General features: G+C 37.0%; 1 protein-coding gene across 5 annotated transcripts in view; it reads left to right on the top strand.

Moving 5' to 3' along the window:
* OPA1 (OPA1 mitochondrial dynamin like GTPase) overlaps window positions 1-15,995 on the top strand; it is a 59,143-nt gene that overhangs the window by 32,253 nt on the left and 10,895 nt on the right. For all 5 annotated transcript variants that reach the window (XM_039380889.1, XM_027738071.2, XM_027738067.2 and 2 more), the window contains 2 exons: window positions 407-500; window positions 815-925. In XM_039380889.1, the coding sequence (XP_039236823.1) occupies window positions 407-500; window positions 815-925 (205 nt within the window). The remainder of the gene's footprint in view (window positions 1-406; window positions 501-814; window positions 926-15,995) is intronic.

Here is a 15,995-nt window from a genome sequence, read left to right as displayed (position 1 = left end):
CAAATATAGCCCTTTGTCCAGCACTGTCTTCAGAGGTGTTTGTCAGACAGGGAGGCACAACCTGAAGTTCAGCTGTTGTCTCTCGGCATGTTTGCTATGAACAGAGTAGTGTTTCAGTGAGCATTAGGTTACGCTCACCAGCCTGCATATACTGTCTGCAAATTGTTTTTCCATGGTTTCCCATGATATGGCTCTTTGTGTTGAAAATAGCAGATGTGAAGGTGATGCAGTGCATTAAATAAGGCTGATGTGGTTCTTACACCAGTTGTTCTCTGGGATTTTTGTGTGAGGTCAGTATATGTATACATGAGGTTACAGTTGCTGCTAAGAAAGTCAAGAGATTCTTGTACCTGTAGGGTGTTTACTGGACATCAGAGGTCTGACACCACAACTTCTCTCGTTCCAGCTTGAATGTAATGACGTTGTCCTCTTCTGGAGAATACAGCGAATGTTGGCGATTACAGCAAATACACTGAGGCAGCAGCTTACTAACACTGAAGGTAAGGCCCATAGTCAGTTGAGGGGTTTGAAACAAAAAATTATCTCCTCCTAAAAAAGTAATACAATTTTGATGAGAGAGAAAAATACCCTTTGAAAGTTAACAATCTTTCTTAAAGAATTTCCTGTCTTAATGGCCCAAAGAAGGGGCTTCTGTGTTCAGAAATTTGCCTTTTCTCCAGCCAGATTAGGTAGTATTGTAACATATACTACATCTCCAACAGACCTTCTCAAATTTTGTCCTTAGGTCATTACAGATGCAAAAGTATTACACCTTACTTTTTTTTGGTTGCTTTGTGGTTTTGATTTTTTGCAGTAAGGCGCTTGGAGAAGAACGTAAAGGAAGTGCTTGAAGATTTTGCTGAGGACAATGAGAAAAAGGTGATGCTCCTAACTGGCAAGAGAGTCCAGCTTGCAGAGGATCTCAGTAAGTACCTATCCTGTTGTGTTTTGGAATGAGCTTGAAGTGAAGCAAATTCTGACCACTGTCCTTGAGAACATTCAGTGTGATATGGGTTGTTCATGTGCTGGCTTTTATTTAATATCACATGGATTTTTTTTCTTTAATATGGGCAGATCTTATTCAAAGGTGGACATGGGTAGTATAGTGTGATAGAACAATAGAATTTCACTGATATATTGCATCAGTAAATTAAAAAATGTAGTTACAAAATGTAGAAAAAACCTGTCAGACATGAAGTTCTGTGATGTTGTGCTTATTAAGATGAGATGGCCATTATATTAAGAGATTAAACAAGGAAGAAAATCTAGCAGATTTAACCTTTCAGAAGGATTACAGTAATTTAATGCTCACATTAACACTCAGAAAGTGTTAAGGGGTTTTGTGATTAATATGGTAAGGCTTTAAACAGTGAAAGTTTTTCAGGTGACAGTCCAGGTTGATACCTGCACATCCAATAGGGTTTAGACTGACTTTTAGCTGATGGGGCTTGTCTTGCACACATACAGTTGATTTTTGGGCAGCATTTTTCTGTTGTTCTATGAGACTTCCACTTAAACCCCAGCTATGCACCTGCACTGGTAAGGTAAAAAACAATGCTGTGCAAAAGGGAAAAGGAAAAAAAAGCTTGTGATAAATGGAGTACATGCAGTTATATAAATATCTGCATGTTGACATCACAGGTGACCTTTTTCTGAGACCTGTATTTTGTGTTCAATTTAGAAACTTATTTTTGTTTTAAAATATGACTTTACGTATTTAATTCAGAATGAATGAATTTTATGGTCAATGTTTCTTCTTTTAATTAGCAAAGTTCTGATATCAAGGGTTCAGTGGGACAGAAAAGCCTTCAATTGCTGTTAGTTTCCTAAGTATGAATCATGTATTCTATTTTTTACATCCAAAATGTTATAAAAAAGAAATATTTTGCTTATAATAAACTCAAAATCTGAGGATTTGCTTTTGATAGTGCTGGTTTGGTTACACTGGAAGTGCTATCTTATTATTGGAAGTGTTGTTATTAAAATCACAGTCGGTGGTATTTGTTGTCCTTTAGAAAGTTTCTATAATATTTTGGAACCGTGAGTAGGAATTTTGTGATCTCAGGCAAATTGTCTGGTCTTCTTGACTGATCTCTGAAACAAGTGGTATGACTATAGAATTTTTATGATAGCTACATAGTTCTCTTCAAACTTCCTGTGTTGCTTTTGAAACCCTATGTCAACCTTCATGTAAACATCCTTTTAGAATGGGTAGAAAGTGTTTTACAAAATAAGGGGTTTTCCTCCTCTATATATGTGTTGAGGTAAAATGAGTGGTAGCCTGTAGATTAGGATTCAGACCTTTATTGAGGAAATTACCTCCTTTTCTCAGTGAGCAGTGGTGCTTGCTTGCTTTGATGCTGGATGCTGATATTTTTTTTTTTTCCCCCCCTGAGCAAACACTGGTATAGAGTAAAACATGGCAACTTTGATTTATCCTTAGATATTCCATGTTTCAAAACAAAGTAAAAGAATACTAACAAACACATAATGTTTAAATTAACTTGGCTTTATTTTGCACTGAAATCGACTTGGAATTTTTGCATTGTCAACTTTGCTCCTCCCAAGCTCCAGCAATAAGCTCCCATTTCAAAGCAGTAACAGCTGGGGTTGTTATTTTGTAAGCTAAGACTAGACCTGCAGGAGCAACCTGTGTGTGTTTATAACCTGAGGTGTCTGTACATTGGTGTATATGCTTCAAGTGTGTAGTTTGCATTTCATAAATTATTATGTAGCAAAAACATGTCACTGCACTGTGTTTCTTTAGATTCAGGAGGTCACAGATCCCACTCACATTATTCTAAGGAAATAATTGTTACTCAGTACAAAACGATGTGTGATGGCACGTTCTGCTTTACTGTACCTGTGGGAAGATTTTAAAACTACCACTGCTTAGCTCTGTACTCGGATCAGTTGTGTTCTTTCTGCATGCTTTTATTGCTAAGTGGCAGTAATTTTTATGGGGAAATGACAAGAAAATGGGGTTTCTTTGCCTTTCCCTTAGTGAATAGTGCCTTTCTTTGGTGCAGGGGTTTTTTTTTATCCCCCTGAGACAGATTTTGAAAGCACAGAGCATTGAACTCTCATATAGCCAACAAGTAATTTCCTTCTTATAGCATTTAGTGACGATCAGGACTTTGCTTAAAGAAAAAAATCCTGGCTCCGACAACACATGTTCATGAAGTATTGGTATTTTAATTAGGAAGGGAAGTGATCTCCTAAATCACAAAGTCCAGTCTCTCTATCCCAGGCAGCTGTGTTTATGTAACCCAGCTGATTGGAATATCTTGAGCTTTGTCTTTAAATCAGTTAACTTGTTGAGGCTCACTGTTCACACTGAAGACGTGTTCCAGGATGTCATTTCTCTGGTGGTTACAAATGGTCTTTTAGTTTCCATCTAAATTTGTAAATATGAGGCTGGGATTCACTTCCTGATTGGAAACTGTACTTGCAAATGTAAATTATTTATATACCTGAGGTTGGGATGCTTCCTCTTGATGATGATGATATGGCAACACTGTCCCACTGCTGTTACATCAGTCTTTTAATGCTGAAGCACTGGAAGTGCTTTATTGTTTGTTCAGGATACTGGTTAATGGCAAACTGTTACTAGCATGGGTGACCCAGTATCGTAATGAGAGCTCATATAAGACTCAAAACTGATTTCAGCTGATTTTGTTATCTGTGTTATACAGCCTTGAATGTTATTTTAATCCCTCATCAGGATATTCCTTGATGATGTTTATGCCATGAATCTTGCTGCTTCTCAGTGTTGATGTCTCAAGTTTTATTCTAGGTAAAGAGTGTTAAACAGAACTTTTGAACAGTTTCTAACAAATTACTAGTTTTGTAATCTACTGAAGGTTTTTTTTCTTTAAAAAAAGGCTCTAAGTGTAATGTAAATATACTCTTTAACATAAGTATATTATGATACTTGTACCAGTGAAATGAGCAAATTACTAAGTTTATAGAAATAAAGAAGCTCCAGGATTAGAGACTATTTAGGAGAAAGGATCATAAGGTGCAAAAAAGGGGCAGAAGAGAATATGAATTGGAAAAAGTGACTTTGAAAGTGTCCTAAAATGCAATCAATCCATAAGAATACCTGTATTGAAAGATACACCTGCAGCTGATGTATCCCAGTGTTCCTGGCAATGAGCCAATGTGGGAACAGCATAAGAACAGGTTAAACATGCAGCAGTACATGCCTGTTATGCTCTAACAGCATCCAACAATCTGTGGTTCCAAGATTTCCTAATCCTGAGGTAATATCCTTGTGATTAATAGCCATTCAAGGATTTTTTTTTCATCCTGTGCATTTCTCTAATTGCTTTTTGAACTCATGTAAACTTTGGCATCTGCAACATCCTGTGGCAATTAGTTCCAGAGTTCAACTACACATTGTGTGAAAAAGTACTTCCTTTTGTTTGTTTCTGAACCACCTGCCAGTTTCATTTGGCTCTCCTTAGTTCTTGCTCTGTAAAAAGCATTCAGTAATCTTCTTCTATTCTTTTTTTTTTTTTTTGTGCCATTCATGACTTCATAGATGTATATGCTACCTGCGCTTGATCTTTTTCCTGGCTTGAAAAATTCTCATGGTGTAGTTGTTCTTTGCACAGACATTGTTTCCTAGCTTCAGTCAGCCCTGCCACTCTTTTCCCCTTTCTTAGTTCTATAAAACCTTTTTAGAGGTGAAAGAACAGAACCTGCACAAAATACTTGAAGTATATCTGAATTATGGATTTATGCAGTTGTATTGTGATGCTTTCTGGGTTTTATTCTGGTCTTTTTATAGTAATTCCTTATAGCCTATTTCATCTGAGCAGTGAGCTGATGGCTACAATGAACTATCTGCTACAACTCCCAAGTTCTTTTGTGAGAAGTGGCAGTCGTGACATTTCCCTTGTCTTGTTTTTAAACTGTAGGTATAGTTGAGATGTGTTTATTGTTTTGCTGAGGATGCAGAAACGAGGAATTTGCTGTCTGTGTCTTACATGTCTAACTGGGTGGTTCAGGCTTATTCAGCAGTGGGTAGGAACCTGTTTTAGTGCAATTTAAAACCTCCTTCACAACTGTGGTGCATTATTTATATTGAAGTTCTTTTCCCATTTTGTCTGCCAGTTAAAGAACATAGCCAGGTCTTTCTTGCCTCATCAGCAACAGGAAGAATTATACTGACTTTCTAGTTGGCACCTGCATCTTGACTGTGCTCATTGCTGAAGGACAAAATACTTTGATTTGAAACTTATATTCCACATAACTTAGTATTTTACTGTACGCTTAGGTGAATCAGTACCTTAAATGTGCCGTGTTCCACGAAAAGTAAAATGGGGTAGAGGGAGCTCAAAGTACAATAGTAAACAATAATGTTTTAAAAGGAGAATTTCCACTCACAGAAATGCCTCTTGCCAGGGCAAAAATGCCCTGTTTGTATTACAGGCTATAAGGCACTGCTTTGGGCTGGAGGGAAAATCTGTTTGATCATGGCGAGTCAGTCCCTTCAAATTCCTGCAGCCTTGTTATGCACAAGTGTGTGCAGCTGGATGCAAAGCTTTTCCACTTGCTCTTTTTTTAAAATATTGAGTAACCTTTATTTCTACAACACCATCGGAGATGGATCAGTCAGTATATATCCTTTAATTTTATCAGTGATCTTTTATGATACTTACTAGTTCATACTGCTTTCTTTTGTATTTATGTTTAACTTTCCAAAGTGTCTGACATGGAACGTTCCTGCAGGCTGCCTCTGAAGTTACTGAAGTTTTTAAATTTTAAGTGTATTTCAAGATGGGGGTGTTTCTGCAAAATTTGTTAAAACAGTAAAGCTGCTGGCATTTGTTTGGTTTCAGGATCTTTTTGATGGCTATGCCAAAGTGGGTTGTTTTTTTATAAAAGACAATTATTTGAAGTCTCATCTTCACTAGAATTGTATCTTTTTAGCTATGTTTTTCAGTACAGGGCAATAAGATTTTTTTTCTGGAAAAGAAATGAATACATGGGTGAAAAAATGTGATTTCAACATGAATAATATATTTTATGCTGCCTTATTTTTAACACAAATGATAGAGTAGTCATTTCAGCAGAAATACTCCATATTCTTTGCAAAACTGGTAGCATGTGGATAAATCTTAACTTTCTGTAGACTACTTTTTAGTGTGGTAATTTTTGAAAATGTTGAGGTGCCAGTAAAAGGCTTCCCAGAACTACTTAATTGTTTCCAGAATTCCACTCTTCTGGACTTCCTCTTTTTGTATTAAGGGCCAAAGCAAACTTCCTCGATAGTGTGAGCTCTGTGCAATAAGTTGCCGTACAGGTTCCCAACACAAGATGGCAATGAGTGGCCTGTGGAGGAGGCTCGGGAGGCTGAGCCCGTGGCCAGTCGAGTGCCAGCCCTCCCACGTCTGGTGTTTCCCATGAGCGCAGCTTAGGCAGTGGGCACTGATGTCTTGGATGCTAAACATTTTCCTCTGGAAGGAAGATGCACTTGCCTATCCTTGTTCCTCATGTTTTCCACTCTCTCTGGGTCTCGTTTGTTTGTTTGTGTGGTATGTAATTTATGACGATTGTAAAGGATGGTCATTTTTTTTCTCAGCTACACATTTCTCATTAGCAACTGCGTGGAAAGCATTAGTTTGTGAGCTTTGTTACTAAAAAGCTGTTAGGAACTGAATGCTTCAATCATTTTGTAAAGGAAATGTATCTTCCGGTGTCTTTTATCCTAAAGCTAAGCTACATCTATCCATATTACAGTAGCATTTAAAATGTGCTAGATGGTGCACATGGATGTTGTATACTTCAGGCAGTCAGCAGGAGCTTTGCCATTGACTTCACTGGAGTTGAAATCTCACAGACCCCAAAGAAATACATGTCCTATCTTCATTTATTTCTTCTCCTTTATTCCTTTTAAACAGAAAAACGATGAATGTTGCAAAGGCATCCTTTACGTGCACAGGATAAACAGAGCACAGTCCTACAAAGCAGCTTTCCTAGGTCAGTGTGCTATTCATCCAGTATCCTCTGTCCTCACAAGCTGGAAAAGAAAGCCTAGAACTTCACCAAAATTATAAGTAAAACCATGTGCTTGGGAGAGTCTTTGGCAGGAGGTGGGAATGCCTGTGGAAACTTGATCCTGAAATTGCTAGGTACGAATGTGAATGGATCAGCCTCCAAGTTCATTTGTCAGTAATGTTGACACCTGTACAGGTGTCATGGGCTAGCTGAGACTTTGTTCTGCAGAAAAACTTTTTGAAACATTTGAGGAGAAAGCCCTCACATGAAGAAAAGACAGCTTAGGGCCATTTGTTTCAATTCTGTCGTATTTTTGTAAGCTATGAAATATAAGAGTTTGCAGAACTTAATTATTTTCCTGTAAAAACTAAAACATATAAAAACTAAACAAACCAGAGTTACAGTAAAATACTTCCAAGTTTTATATCTGAAGTCATTGCTTTGAAGTCACAGCATTAAATTCTTAATTTACTTTTTCTCATGTTGAATGTAAACCATTTGCCAACTTGGAGCATGAGTGATTTAATATCATATAGGCATATAATAAACTTGCCATTTTAATGGAGTTAGAAGGCCAATAATGTTAGCTAAGGCTGGTACTTCCATATGCAAGTTGCTGACTCAGGATCTGGAATCCTGTGATATATGTGGCTAAGCTGAATGGTTTCTGTTGTGTCTGTTGTATGTAACAAACTGAATCCAAGCAAGTCTCCTTTTTTTGTTATGCTTTTATGCAAGTTAGGGATAAAGTCTGTGAAGGGTACTTTGCATATAATTACTTACTCTGTGGTTACATTTTTTTTTTCTTTCGTTACTCTTAGCTGCAGAAAAAAAATGTTGTGTGAAAATAATCGTATATTGTGGTCATTACTGTAGCCTAATTAAATTTCAGTTCCTTGAGATGACTGTTAACAGTATTTTGATTTGACCTCTGTCCTACATGACATTATTGATTACATGTGCTCCTTAAAATTATGCTTTGACTTGGCTCTCTAAAGTCTTTACCTTCATTTGCTCTTCTGTTATGAGCTTTAACTTTTTTCCAAAGGTCACAGCATTTCATAGGGGCAAAGCTCAGCTGTAAGGGGAAAGACCTCTCAAATAAGCACATTTTAGGTAATTTTCCCCTAGAAACCAGAGGCAGACAAAACAACTCAAAAGGCAATGGTTAGTAGTCCTTAATTCAGTCCTTAAGGTGCTTGTTTAGAACCAATGTAATTTTTGGTGTTTTCAAGATACAGAAAAAAGGTATCATTTTCAAGACATTTGATCGCAGTGCCCAGATGTTGCCTCTACTGCTCAAAGACAGACATGGGAAAGAGGGAAGCATCCTAGGAAATGCAAATGGAGGAGTGATCTTATTATAATCTAAAGAATTAGGGTTATTTTGTGCTCTCCTTTCTTCCATGATGCCTAAATATTGGAGTTTCAGAACCTACTTAGGTAAATATATAGTTACTTCATAGTTGTGAGGCAATTGCAGAGGTGGCAACAGTCTTGCTTTGCTCCTCTCTTCTGGTTGTTGCAGTGAGGAGCACTCTGTTCTCATTTGATCCTGAGTTGGCAGAACATTACACCAGGAGATGTGGTGGCCTTCTAACCAGACAGAAGCAGAGCAGCCTCTGGGAATCACTGAACAGATCTCCAACTTCTGCTAAGCATGTGCAGAATAGCTGCACAGTGCCCTGCCAGCAGGTTCCCTGGAGACGTTAACATGGCCCTGTATCTTATCAGAGGCCGGTTGTCATTTAGAGCGCATTCATTTCTGCCTAAATCTCAGTCACATCATGTGGGCTGTCTGTGTCTAACTAGTTCAAGCCCGTGCTGGTGTCACCAGTGCCTGGTGGCAGCATGACTCCTGTGCTCCCTCTGAGCTCTGTAGAGGTCCTGGTGCTCTGTGACGCAGGAAATTGGGGCACAGTGTGCTTGAAATGAGTCTGTGTGGTCATGTCTTCAATTTCCCCTACCTTTGAACGTATGCAAGTCCCAATATATCACAGTAGATTTGCTAACTTTCTGGTGGAATGCAAATTAATTGGTTTTGCGTGATTATCATGTTTTTAATTCCATGTAGATAATTTTAGAAATTAACCCAAACAAGTGTGCTTTGATGTGAAAGACACCAGTTAAATGTTCAAGTTCTTTTTTTTTTTGTTGTTTTCTCTTGAGTTTTGGGGCAGCTGCATGAAACTAATGAATTAAAACCAGAAGAATGTGTAGGACGGCCTGTGTCAAAGTGCAGATAAGGTGGTTTCTGCTTTGTGTCATGGCAGAAAGTACTTCAGAAAGCTGCATCTTCTCAGAGAGGGAAGTAATCCTCGAGGGAGAACATACATCACTTGTAAATATCCTGTGATGGAGTGATGGTTTACTTAACTTAAGAATCCCAGATGACCAAAGCCTGTCTACTGTGATTTCTTAGTTATTGATGAAGAGCTAGGCACTGATGTCCAGGTCCTAAAACGGATCCTTACAAAGTTCAGCACATTTGTCACTGACTAAACGAAGCCTATCACTTAAAGTTGACATTGAAAAACAGTGATAAACTGCTACATGAATAATGACATATTTAATGCCTGTTAATCTTACCCTAGGCCCATGTCTCTTGTACTTGAGGGTCATTCTGGTGTTGTCTGCCAAATATATTTTTTTCCTTAAAATTTCCTTAATGATGCAAGGATCAAAACATCTAATTGGATGCTATTTTCTCTTTAGTACTGGTTGCTTATGGGGGTACTTATTAGTCAAAATTTAAGTAAGTACTTACCATGGAGAGATTTACTGTTTATATAAATACAGGCTTTTAAATGGACCAGTATAACATTCACATTTCTGAAAGCTGGAGAAGTCAGTGTAGTGTATGTATGTTGTACATTGTTAATTGTTACTGTAGTGGACCCCACTTCTAATTTTGAAGTTTATATAAAAAGAGAAGGAAATATTTTCAGCTAGAAATGATAACTAAAAAAAGAAAAATAGATCCATCTGTTTTTCTTCAGGGTATGATGACTTAAGTTTCTGACTGTCCAAAATTAAGTTGTTTATTTTTATGATCTAAAAATTAATCTCATCACCATTTTATTTTCTGCCACATTCTATAATTCACATAAATAGTCCTGATAGCATATTATTATCTATCTAATTACTAAGTATGCTTTCTTTTGGTGGAGAAACAGCATATATCAGTTATTTTTTATGTTAGTCTCTTTACAGTTTTATAGCCTTAAGGTTACAGTAGCCTTTACATAAGTAGTTTACCTTCATAGCTGTATATGTCCTTTTTGCATAAGAAAAAATTAATATTTTGTAATATCACTGAATGAATCATTGGGTGATATTTCTGACTTGCCTTTATACTTTTTACTATTTCTACCCAAAGTAATGAATATCATCATGTTCTGATTCATTCTAGCTTAAACAATTTTGATTTGGAAATTCAGTCTTTCTGTATCTGTAAGTCTGATTCCAGATATGAGTCTGCTTTTTAAGGTTGCCTTGTCATTCTGCTACTAAGCTCCTTCTAGCTGTCCAATAAGCAGCACAGCTAAATTCTGTTGAAAGATTGAGTTATTAGAACAGTTTTAATTAAAAAATCCAAGGTAGAGACAGAGAACTGAAAGGTGTCCAACTCTTACCTTGCTATTGCAGACACTGTGACTCTCATGAAGTTGCAACTTAATACAGAGTAAGGATCATTGGTACCTTAGGCTGACCTTAATGATGGTGTAGAAATGTATATTGTTCATGATCTGATATCATGGTTTGGTACTATTTGGTTTCCTTTTCGTAGACAAGTGGGGCTGATGTGTAATAACCCATAGAAACATGTCTTGTATAAAGTCAGTAGTCTACACAGCTATCAGTTTTGCTTCAGTTCTCAAAGGCCCTGTATCTCAGTTCTCAAAGGCTCTGTCAGAGACAGAAGGATTTTGTGCTTGCCAGCCTGAGGAGCCCTGGGGACTGCTGCAAGAAACACAGTCAGCTTCTGTTCTGTTCCACTGGGGGAGGTGGGAAACTTGTGGCTGAAAACATTTTGTTAATCTGCAGAGGTCTTGCTTGTGAATCTGAAGCAGCTATAGATCAAGACATTGATTCGTAATCTACGATTTCATCAGCACAATACCCAAGTCCCATTTCTGGAACTAAAAATCATTATTAATAATGCTAAAATAACATTCCAATTCTCAGTACCTTGTAAAAATAGCTGAGGTGTTTTCAGAAAAGCTCTCTTCTTCTGCTGCCTAGTTCTCTCTAGTCTAAAATAAAGGTAATACTGTTTTTATACAGGCAGCTTTGCTCAGGTATGCTATACAGGGATTAATAATTGATGTGATATTAGTACTTGCAACAAAAGTGACTTCAGTGATAGCAGTTGTGACTCAGGGGTTTTTTTTCTATCTAGACTGGCTTCTTAATTTTATTATGTTTCTACAGCAGGTTAAATATACAATCTGGAGGCAATCTTTTCCTGTTTTGGAGGTGAATTTACCTACAACAGGGAAAAGGAAAATACATCTTTGTAGGAAACAGACTCCTTGATGTTTTTTCCTGTTAAGGCCGTGCAAAAGGAGATGTTCAACCAGGTCACCAGCAGGCAGTTGTTGATGAACTCATATCCATGAAATTGATATGTTGGCTGACCCTTGGAGATTTTAATAGTGATATTAAAATAATTCATTTAGCACCTTGTCTTATTCTAGGGTTTAAAATAAATATTTTTGAGAGGACACTGAAATATTATCTTTGTCTATGTAATATTGAAAGCATCTCACATGTTGCACTTGGATAGTTAGAGCATCTCCTTGTCCTTCTCAGTATCTTTCTGCAGCTGATAAATGGAATACAGGTATCATAGATTGCCCAAATTAAAATACCTTTTGTCTCAGGATGGCAAAGAGATTTAGGGCAAGTAAAAAAGTTGTGAGTCTGGTGAATATAATGGTAGGATGGCTTTCTATGAATGAAAGAGGAGGTCTGGTTTATAAATGTATTTACAACAGTTTTTATATCATAATTATCCCATTCCAATGAGTGTTCTTTGAAGTCAAAATTTATAGGAAGAACACAATTAAACTGAAGTCAGAATTTTTAAAAAGAACTCAAACTGGATGCAAATTCAAATCTGGATTGCAACACATAAGAAACATTTTGTAACAATACTGCAATGTAGCTACTACAATGTAGCATCAGTTAACACCTTCATTCACTATAACTAGTGGTAACTATAGAGCATGCTGGCTATTTTCTGCAAGCTTGCATTTTAAAGGCTGTATATTCTTAATGATTCATGGATTTACTTCATGAACTATTATAAATTCCATTTAAACTTTTCAAGGTTCTGCAGTGCTTTTATTACACTAATGAGCTAATTGTTTAAGAATCATTCACATGATTCATTCTCCTGCCCGGCCTTTTTTAAAAAAAACTTTTAGCTGCTGAAACTCTCTTGATGAACAATATTTATAGCAGTTTGACAACAGGATGAGGAACAACGTTTGTCTTTGTAACAGCTTAAAGAAAAGGCCTTTCCAGCACCCAGCCATGCAGTTACAATCTTGACCTCTTTCTTATGCTGGGAACATACATACAGCAGACAAGCAGCACCTCCCATGTGTTTTCTTGACCCTTTGACTGTCCATTCACTTCCCATCTGTTTTGCAGCCTTAAAGGAACAGAGGGGGCCCTCTACTTATAAATCTGTCTTTGCAGATGACAAATGATGTTCTGTCTCTTTAAGGGCAGCCTGGGTGGTTTTGCCTTTTTTTTTTACACCCCCCACCTTAAAATTTTAGCTTTTCCCTTGGTCTTATCCAGATGGAAGTATGGTATGTGCACAAGAGGAAACTGGCAAAAAATGTGATGGGTACTTTCAAAGGATTTTCTAAAATTGAGCAGGACATGACCTTGCAATGATCGGTGAATTATGGTATTGTTTGCATGAGACATGAGTAAGCATGTTGATACATGTCTTGTAACTGTGGGTGGAAAGTCTGCTTTCTGTGGCATTATTTGGAGTGGCTGTGAGAATGCTGCCTCATACTATTTCCACAAGAAGTAAAGCTTTCTCATTACCCTTGGAAAATCGAGGAATAAGAGGTGTTTCCTCCATCTCTTCTCCATCTGACTGTTCATAGGGATTGTATAGAACTATGAGGCTTGTGTCTTAGGTAGCCCTAAGCAAAAAATCAACTTCCAATAGAAAACTTTGGATTGACATCTCTAGTTCTTAATGGTGTGCTTCTGGGCATTCCGATGAATTCTGACTGACTGGGCTTTCCTTTTTATTAGAGGAAAGATGATGCATTCACAGCGTTAAATTCAACATTTCTGCCTCTACGGTTAATTAACCATAACACAGAAGTGGCACAGCAAGCAGTGAGAATGTTTGTAGTCAAGGAAGGGATTAAGAAAGGAAGGAAGATTAAAAAAAAAAAAAAGGAAGGGAGAGAACTGAAGTCTAAATACAATCAAGAACCAAAGGAGTAACAAGCATGAGCTTTCAAATATCAAAGTCGTGTAAACATTTGTTGGAGGTAGACATCACTTCAGTGTAGATCAGGAGGATTTATAATAATGTATTCAACACTTTTTTTTTGGTGATTGTTTAATGCTGTAAGTTTCATCAGAGTACAAAATAACGACGAATCTGTGTCCAGAAAGATTTTACAGGTTTTTTTGATGCTGCAACTGAAATTTGATGTCATATGGGCAAATTTGTAAATGGGAATGGAAAGCTTTTTAATTTGCCCAAAGCACTTGTGCAGTTTGCTACCTGTTCTGGTGTAGACAGACATGAACATCTTTAAAATTCTGTACTAGAGCTATTGATTTTATACAGGTAAATATGCATTTGAATGTCTCAAACTTCATTTATCTTCAGAACCATAAGCAACAGGTTTTGTGGGCAAAGGCTACATCTTTTATTAAACCAATTAATGCAGTTGGAAAGTATCCAGAAAACTTTTTCTGGCTACTTTAAGTATATTTGCAATAAATCAGTAATGTACTTAGCTTTTGTGTTTAATATTATTTTGAGATTATTTGGCCTTACCTCAGGAGATGCACTTAATAACTTGCTTCATTTTAGCACTGCTCATAAGCTCAGGCATGTAAGGCAACAACCAGAAAACAAGCACTCCTTCTGAGGCTGAATATTTCAGGGGTTCCGCTTTTGACCAGCTTATGATATTAGGAAAACCAATCTTTATCTGTGCCTGGGTCTTTATATGTTCACAGTGTATCCAAATCCTCATTACAGATCAATTAGACTGGTTTTGAGCCTTTTAGATTTAAGATCACAGGATTAATGAAAAGAAAATGAGCGGGTAGCAATAACGTTTCATATGGAGATCAGGAGAGACTGAACATGAATGAGGATCTCAAGACATCTGAATAAAGAATTTCCTCATTCTGTCAGTGAAGTTTTATGGGATATGGAGGGAGGATTACGGGAATATTCATGACCAGATCAAGAGGCATAGTGAGTTGATGTATGAACAGCTTATCTTTTAGGTAAACATGGGGTAAATGGGAAATAGAATAGCCATTCATGGTTCCTAGGGCTGTGAATTTCACTGTTCTAAGATGGAAACAAGGGTTTAGTTACAGTTATTCTTCATTGACTTGATTTTTGATCAGTGTTTAACAGATGCTGGAAAAATTGCATATTTGTAACTTCAGATCTGCATTAGCACTACTAAAGTGCACATCATCTTTCTAGAATCCAGCGTAAGCAATACTGTATATTTAAATTTCTGCACTACTGTGTAATAAGAGTGTAGTGCTTTAATAACCTTCTGTGACATGGAAGCATTGTATAACAGTGCTGGGGTAGTTCAACCTGTTACAAAAGTAATTTGCTAGCAAGCTGAATGCTTTTAATCTGTGGGTTACTTGTGCATGGAAAAACACAGTATCACAAAACCTAGAAAGTGCAACAGGTCACTTTTTGTCTATCCCTTAATTTACTTGTGCAATAATTATTCTTATCTGAAACCCAAAGGATTTTCTGGGTTTGCCGTGTTGATAAACCTTCCTCAAAACAGAATGTACTGTAATTTACAAGCGTAAGTCAGTATTTTGATCTAAGTGTCAGTCAAAACCCTGCAAATGTGGGTACAGAGCTTGTGCATTTCACAGAGCCGAAAACTTTCTTAAAGATGGGTAATATCTCTCTTAGTTTTAAGAATTAGTTGTTGTTCTACGTGCAACATCACATGGTGCTGGTGAAACTGTAGGTGATTATCCCAGAATTGCAGACCCTGCACTTGCACTCATTAGAAAAGTTCTGTCTGAGCACTTATATTTACGAGTTTATTAAGATTAGTGTTGTGTAAATGCATAACTCTGCCATTAGCCTATTTAAAAAGTAAACCAATTCATCAGACTGCTGCTCTGTGCTGCAGAATGGATTTGTGGGAAAGTATTATAGGTTGGCTGAGGTCTGCTGCTGCAAAGGGCTTTACTGCAGCTAAAAATACAGGGCATAGGATGAATAATTGCAGCTATTTGGCAGTCATTGTAACTGTTCTTTTTAAGAATAGCCAGCATGTTATTTCAAAGTATTAAATTACCTCAAGACCTCGTAATTATTACAGTTAAGTAATCATTTCAATTCAGTCCAAGTATAAAAACTAATAAAGTGCTCATAATATGAAGTCAATTTTAGTATGTCTGTTCTCTGAGCAAACACAGCTGATTCAGTATATTCTGGTGGAGTATGTATTTGCTATCCTGTTATTTTAATATACCATAATCAGAAAATTAAAATAGATTTGTTGGCACAAACCTTTTTTTAAGGGTGAAATAATAATTACAGTTTTTTGCTGATGCTATTAATTTTCAGGACTGGAATATTTCATTAACAAGAGGTTGAAGAAAAATATTTGCATTTAATACTGCTAAATCTGCCTGCTTTCTCTGAGTCTAATGGCTTGATCAATACAAAGAACACACTTGGGAAAGCATGTAGCAATTGGGGGGGAAAA

This window comes from Pipra filicauda, unplaced genomic scaffold (genome assembly GCF_003945595.2).
Source record: "Pipra filicauda isolate LSUMZ 115617 unplaced genomic scaffold, ASM394559v2 scaffold206_size1356665_pilon, whole genome shotgun sequence".
Taxonomy (NCBI): domain Eukaryota; kingdom Metazoa; phylum Chordata; class Aves; order Passeriformes; family Pipridae; genus Pipra; species Pipra filicauda.
Note: the sequence above shows the minus strand (reverse complement) of the source record. Positions and strands in the feature narration are given on the sequence as shown.